At 52.0% G+C, this 6,992-nt stretch overlaps 2 protein-coding genes across 7 annotated transcripts in view; both read right to left on the reverse strand.

The window, feature by feature from the left end:
• Nucleotides 1-436, reverse strand: part of Chd5 (chromodomain helicase DNA binding protein 5) — a 53,229-nt gene extending 52,793 nt beyond the window's left edge. For 4 of the 6 annotated variants that reach the window (XM_005353641.2, XM_026781830.1, XM_026781832.1 and 1 more), the window contains exon 1: nucleotides 77-435. In XM_005353641.2, coding sequence (XP_005353698.1) covers nucleotides 77-155 — 79 coding nt within the window. In that variant the 5' untranslated portion in view covers nucleotides 156-435. Of the gene's footprint in view, nucleotides 1-76 lie in introns of all 6 variants that reach the window. The other 2 variants (XM_026781831.1, XM_026781829.1) reach the window with 1 other exon arrangement.
• A 4,343-nt stretch (nucleotides 437-4,779) lies between these two features.
• The window catches only part of Rpl22 (ribosomal protein L22), a 9,071-nt gene continuing 6,858 nt past the window's right edge, over nucleotides 4,780-6,992 (reverse strand). The window contains exon 4 of the mRNA XM_005353644.3: nucleotides 4,780-6,449. Coding sequence (XP_005353701.1) covers nucleotides 6,305-6,449 — 145 coding nt within the window. The 3' untranslated portion in view covers nucleotides 4,780-6,304. The remainder of the gene's footprint in view (nucleotides 6,450-6,992) is intronic.

The raw sequence follows: 6,992 nt of genomic DNA on the forward strand, positions 1-6,992 counted from the left end.
CCAGCAGGGCGGGAACGCCACCCGCAACCCGGCGCCCCGCCCGCGTCCCGGGCCAGCAGGTCTCGGTGCCCCTCACCTGACATCTCCTCCTCGTTCTCCATCTCCTCCGCGAACAGCCGCGGCAGCTCCTCCTCGGTGCCCAGCGGGCCCCGCATGCCCAGTGCGGGGGGGAGGGGAGGTGGGCGCCCCCCTCCCGCCGGGCGCGGTGCCAGCCTTAACCCGTGAGCTGCCGGACGGACCCGCGCGGCGGGCGAGGCGGTCTCGGCGAGAAGATGGCGGCCGCCGGCCCCCCCGCCCCCCCAAACCTCCACCCCCCCGTGTCGACCCCTCAAGCTCTAGGCCGCTTCTGCTCGCACCCGCCAAGCCCGGGCCGCTCCGCCCACCGCGCCCCGCAGCGCGAGTCCCGCAGCCGGCCGAGGGTGGCGGCGGCAGCGCCCGCGGCACGGCGGCACGGCGGGGGGGGGGGCGGCACACATGCCCGGATTGTGACGTCCAGTCTGGTTGCTGTGGCAACCCCATCCCATCGTTCCGCCAGCGCGACTAGTTACCAGCAGCGAACAAGTTGGGGGGACTAGTCCTGAGCAGCCTGGTGAGCGCGGGAGGGGGGTCCTGGAGCCGTCGAGGCACGAGCCGAGAAACCACGGACAGATGGACGGACGGGAGAGCTGGCTCTGGCTGCGGGGACTCGGTGGCCCAGACGCAGGAGGAGGCGAGGCAGGGCTACCCGTGTGCGCCCCAGGCAGGGTCAGCGGTCGCCACCCTGCCAGCGAAGGCACCTGGCCCCAAGAGGCAGGGTGGTAAACCACGAGCTGCCCCGCTAGCCTTTTACACTCCGGACTCACTCCACCTCGGTTTCAGGCTACCCTTTTCAAAAAAGAAGCAGAAGAAAATGTGTTCCGCACTTAGGGAAGGGTCACTCTGGTGACAGTGGGTGCGACTGATCCAGAAAAATCCGTCGCTTCCCCACCGCCTACGTGCCTTTTCCGAAACACTTCTTTGGGCTGTGTCCAGCTCAAACACACCCAGGTCCCTGGGGCTCGGTACGGTCTGTGCCCCGGACTCCCACTCAAGACACCTGTCGCCAGGAGGAAGGGTTGATGGCTGCCAGCCCCGCTTGTTAAAGGACAAGCTGGATGCCTAAGCACCCGGGGGGCAAGACAGGAATTTTAAGTGAGTGTTTTCAGCCTGGTGCAGCCAAGTCTTACACGGCAACTTTAAGAACACAGAAGTTGCAGGGTCCAGCAGGAAGGAGGTCACCAGCTCTTCAGTCCCACAAAGTCCAGGAAAGGGAGGGCCATCCTCATGCCATGCCTCTGGCCACCCACTGAAAGAGTGGACCTCACTGCTGCCGGCGAGGACTGCCCTGCCTGACCTGAGAGGGTAAGAGCGGGCAGAGCATGGGCTATAACACAAATCCTCCAGCCTGGGCTGAGCACTACATATAGACCCTCAGCTTCCAGTGATCAGACCTGTCACCAGGAGGATTCCCCTCTCTTAGCCCCTTCGGAGAACCAGAAGAAGCGTGCCAGTTTGGCTGAGTGCCCCAGCATAAGACCTATGGAGGAGGTGGCTGCATGCCCTGGGCTGGCCCAAGGCAGCTGATGGGGGTAGAGGTGGAAAGAGCCCTTACCAGTTGCCAAAGCTTTCTTCTCTACACAAACAGCGAGCACACACCATAGAAAACCTCATCTTCGTCTTCGGTTTGTTGGTGAGCAGAGGCAGGTCTATCCGGCCTCCCAGGAAGGCCCTCAGATCCCCCATCTCACAGGTCACTTTTACGACACTCAGTGAACCGTGTAGGCCACCTGCACAAGGAGAAAGGACCACCCAGCAGGAAGAAGGTGGCTATGATGCAAATGGTCCCCTGGATCTAGGCTGTCCTGCCAAGGGGAGCCCCAGATTGCTGAGGCTTGAGCCTGGACCCTCCCTGGGAGGGCTTGCTCTCCAGGCCACTGGTTTCCCTGCTGCTAAGGATCCAGGAAAAACAAAAGCAAAATCCCAAGCTCCACCAAAGAAATCCACGCTCCACTACCAACCCCCTAGACCTCTCTGCTGGTAGACATTAAACCTTTTCAAAGGTCCCCTGTCTCACCTCAGAGAAACTTGTGATACATTTCACACCACCAGAAAGTCTCCCTTATCCCCACACGAGTGTGTACAGGCATGCAGAAGCGCACACAACACACACACCATTAACCTTCGCTCTGAATTCCCAAGGCAAAGCTGGGAAAGTCAAGACATTCAAGAACAGCCCCCAACTGCTTAATTTGAAGCAAATTAGAGTCAAGATGTGAGTTGTGCGCGCAGGATGCTTCCCAATTACTGCACTAGTGGTGGCATTAGCTAACGACCAAAGACCCAAACTGGAATGGTAGTGAAAATCACGCCATGCGTGTGCACACATGCATGAGTGTGTGTGTGTGTGTGTGTGTGTTAACTGTAAATCTCCAGTAATTTTTAAAGGATACCACTTATTAAACTATTAGATGTACATTTTCATGACTATGGACCCAAGATGCCTGATGTTAAAAAGCAATCTCTAACAGGTGAACATTCCATAACCTGCAGTTGTGAGAACAGCCGACCATTAAGGTTAGTGTCAGGACTCAAGTCTCCTGTTTGCTCACATGGGACCTGTAATAACACTCAATGACAAGCTATGAAACATCCTGAAATTTGAAACATAAGTGTGAAATTTTGTCTTTGAAGAATTGAAATAGCTGGTCCTCTCCTGCGTACCCAGGACTACTCCAGTCCTGCGCTGTGTGAACACACCCCCAGGAACTGTCTAGAAACAGCAACTTCAACAATATCTCCACACCAAAGGCCACTTCCTGATTCTGGACTCTGAGGACAGTGTGACAGCCTGCACCTGCAGAGATCAGAACTGCTGGACACCTTCTCTCAGCAGGGGGACTTCACTCGGGATGGCCAGTTGTCCTGGGAGTGGAAGGTCATTGTCGCTCTGTAGACTAAGACCTAGCTCAGATTGGACATGTTTGTCTCCAAGAGTAGACCTCTTACAGACTAGTGGGAAAAGCTAGACCTCAGAAAGAGAAGCCTTGAGCCAGGGCCCTTAAGCGGGTATGGCAGTCAGCCTGGAGCATTTGATGGGCACTTCCTGGGCTCCGGCTAGGGCTCACTAGACTAGAACATGGCTGCATGGCTATTCTTAAACATCAACAGTATTTTGGCATCATTTAAGAAGTGCACTTCATCTTTTGGGTGCAGGTTAATGGACGGATGTGTGTGGAAACCCGGGTCAATGTGGTCTTCCTCGATCAATTGCTTTCTACCTTATTTTTTCTTTACATTTTTTTTTAACTTGGAGGAGGGACACAAGAATGCCATGGTACTCATGTGGAGGCAGAGGACATCTTAAGGAAGTCAGTCCTTTCCACTACATGGGTTTCGGGATCAACTCAGTTCTCCAACGGCCAAGTGCCTTTATTTGCTGAGCCACCTTGCTAGTCCGCCCCATTTTTTAAGATTTATTTTATGTGGGTTTTGTCTCCATGCATGCAGTGCCCAGACTAGAGTTACAGATAGTTGTGAGCTGCCACATGGATACTGGAAAGTGAACCCAGGTAAGAGCAAGTACTCCCAACCACTGAGCACTCTTTCCAGCTCACCCCTTCATCTTTCCAGACAGGGTCGTACACTGAATCTGGAGCTTGCTAGTCAGCTACACTGGCTTGTCTCTGACTTCCCAGCACTGGGATTATGGGAGCAAACCACTGCACCCAGGTTTTGTGGGTACCCGTGCTCCTGTGGCAAACATCCCCCTCATCCGGTTAGCTGAAGCCTTGTGTAGATAGCAGACACCCTACAACCAGTCCCTCCCCAAGCAAGCAACCTCCAGGCTAACCCACAAACCTGGACAAATCAGTCAACGGGGTTTTCTATAATGAAATAATCACCAACCAGCCATGTCCACGAGCACTGATCACCCTCTTCCGACACTATCCCCCACTTTGGTTGCCTCTTAGAACAGACCAACAACCTCAAGTCCCTGCTGGCTTCAGCTCTTGCCAGTTCAAGGGACCACATCCCCAGGTTCCACATTGACCTCCAGGCCCTCCTGAAATTTCCTGACTTTAAAAGGGTTTAAAGGACCCTGCACTAGGGTCCTCACCTTCCAATAAGCTGTGCCCCACCCTGAGAGGCTCCACACCCCAGGCATTTGGTCAGAGCGGGATCTCAGCACTCAGCAAGGGACCAGCAGGGACCTGTCCATTGGACTGGCTGAGGGGAGGGCGCTACAAATGCACTTCCATTTATGAAAGGCAGGGGCTATGGCACTGTGGAGGGTTCTCCAAGTAAACCCAGTCTAGACATGAAGCCTCCCCTGTAGATTCTTCCTGGGATACACTAGGAGCAACCCTAACCGGCAGGGAGCAAGCCTGTGCCAGCATGGTTTTATGGCTTCCGTGAACTGAAGTCACGGCTTCAAACTCCAGTGTTCTGTGCCAACACTTCCAATAAGGACAGGTAGGGCACAAGGCCAGACAGACAGAAAGGAGACAGGTCTAGGAGGGGGCCTGGACACAGATGCTGTTGTAGGTTTAACAGAATTCAAGTTTACTCTTCACGGTGCCCATCAGAAAAGGGCATCTGTCTGGAAAGCGATTGTCAGTCAACACCGACCAACCTCTTGGAGGCTGAGCTGTAGAGGGGAGGTAGCAGAGAGAAAAGGAGACTTTTTCTCCATGCCCAACGCAACGAGCCAGTGAAGGAAAGGTTAACAGGTGTGAAGCAGAAAAAAAGAAAGCAAGCCTTGCACGGTGCACGTTAGCCACTTTAATACAAAACGTGAACATTCAAATACAGGAGCTTAGAAAGGGGGCAGAAAACGCAGAGTTTCCATTTTATTACAGTTAATCTGGGACCATTTTCTAGAGGCATGTGCTAATCAACCCAGGGTTAATTTTTTTTTTTTACAGCCAAACTAGAAATAACCACATGGGAACATCAACACAACAAACAAGATCTGCAAATCCAAGTCACAAATCTAAGAATTCTAGCCATGAGGGGCTGCACATATAGGTCTAAAGAAAATGCTACCTCCTACAAGAACAGAAGAAAACCAAGACAGTCTGCTTTAAGAAATTTGCATAGAAATAGAAAATGCTGGAACTTTTGCTACAAGTGAGATTGCAAAGCCTCAACATGTCAAACTCAACCCCAGAAACATGTTTCCTTGGAGGTGGAGCAGGGCCGACATCTCATGTCCAGCTGACAGACACAGGCCTCAACTGTAGCCAGCGGCCATAATCAAGACCTTTTGACATATCAGTTACTAGAAAGCAGGGTGGATAAGATGCTCCTACACAATTCTGCCTTCAGAGAATTACCCTAAGGTGTCAGGAACTTCTCCAAAGTGACCCTTGACAAGGCCTTCCTCTGTCCCAGTGTCTGCTGTGCACACTGCTTGGACAGTTTGCTGTCAAAGAAATTGAACCTAGGGACTTGAGCTTGTTAGGCAAGAGCTCCACCACCAGGCTATAGCCCCAGGCTAAGACTTTTATCACTAAATCCAGTTGTGACTTTCAGTGACAGCTTAAGTAGCAATTTCAGGGGCAACTTCTTTCCAGCACTCACCTCCTTCACTTACATTCCCTCCCTGAAAGCCTGCTGAGCCCTAGGCATGGAAGGGCTCCCCCTACGGGGAACATCTGGAAGCTGTCTTCAGCACCCTCTGCTGGAAGCTAGAAAAACAGCTTGTTACATAGATTTAGACAAGCAGCGCCTTTATATATATTTTAAGTCTCACTACTAGCCCTTGCTGACCTCTGACTCACACCTATCCTATAGAGAGAGCACCCTAAAGGCATGGACGCTCAGTGTATTTACAAATCCTTCTATAAAGGGCAGAATATGCAGCAGCAACACTAAAACCACCTCTTATTTCTACAAGAAGGAAAAAGGTTAGCGCTCGCAACGGTGAACAGCTTGGGAAGCTGTTTTATGGGCTGTCATTTTCCCAGGAAAGCTCCACAGACATCACCGGCTTGCTTTTAGCAAGGAACACCACACTGTATTCTCACACTGTGGAGACAGGCGCCAGGCCTTTTAAGCCTCAGTCGGCTGCCGTGTGCAGGGTCAGATGCAACGGGCTGCACTCGGGCCTTACTACTGGAGAATTAAGTGTCTATATACAAACAAGCAGCAACCAGCTACAGCCCAGGCCTGTCACCTCCAATTTCCTGTCCAACCCACACTGTAGAGATACAATGATAAACCACAGGTTTTGTTCCTAAATTTTATTTATGAATTAATACAAAACATTCCAGACCAATGCGTCTTAATCCTCATCCTCCTCCTCCTCTTCATCCTGGTTAATCTGGAAGTAACGCAGCTCATAGCTCTCTTTGCTGTTGGCGACAACACGCAACCAGTCTCGGAGATTGTTCTTCTTCAAATATTTTTTGGTGAGATATTTCAAATACCTGCAGAAAAAGAACATTTAAGAACTATAGTAGACTGTGGTCTTGCATTCTGAAACATTTTAACTCCATAAAACACAATGAAAACAATTTCAGCCCTCCCAAACAAGGACAGGCCAAGGCAAGTACACCCGAGGCAGTACTCTCCCAAGACCGTCTACCATGCATCTTCAAGAGGCGGTAACAGTGAGAACGCCATCGGCACACAACAGCTGGTCCCCTAAGCAGCCAACACCTACAAAGTGGCCCACAGTGACCACTAGAAAAGGCAGTGGTAAGTTGACAATTACACGTGTCTTAACACCTTTGCTGAGAGTCACTAACCTTCCAAGCAGCTCCAAGCACTTCCCACATCCTTCTGCAAACCCCCCTGAGGAGGCAGACGGGTTGTCAGGACTATTTGCCAATGTTCTGAGTCCCCTAACTTCTTCAGTGGGATGGCCATCATCCAACACTTGGGCACAGCATGTATTCCAGAGCTGAGACTCTTGTTATGAGATGGGTCCCTGTTACCTAAGGTGACCTCAAAAACTGGGCTCAAGCCGG

Source organism: Microtus ochrogaster, chromosome 10 (genome assembly GCF_000317375.1).
Source record: "Microtus ochrogaster isolate Prairie Vole_2 chromosome 10, MicOch1.0, whole genome shotgun sequence".
Lineage (NCBI taxonomy): Eukaryota > Metazoa > Chordata > Mammalia > Rodentia > Cricetidae > Microtus > Microtus ochrogaster.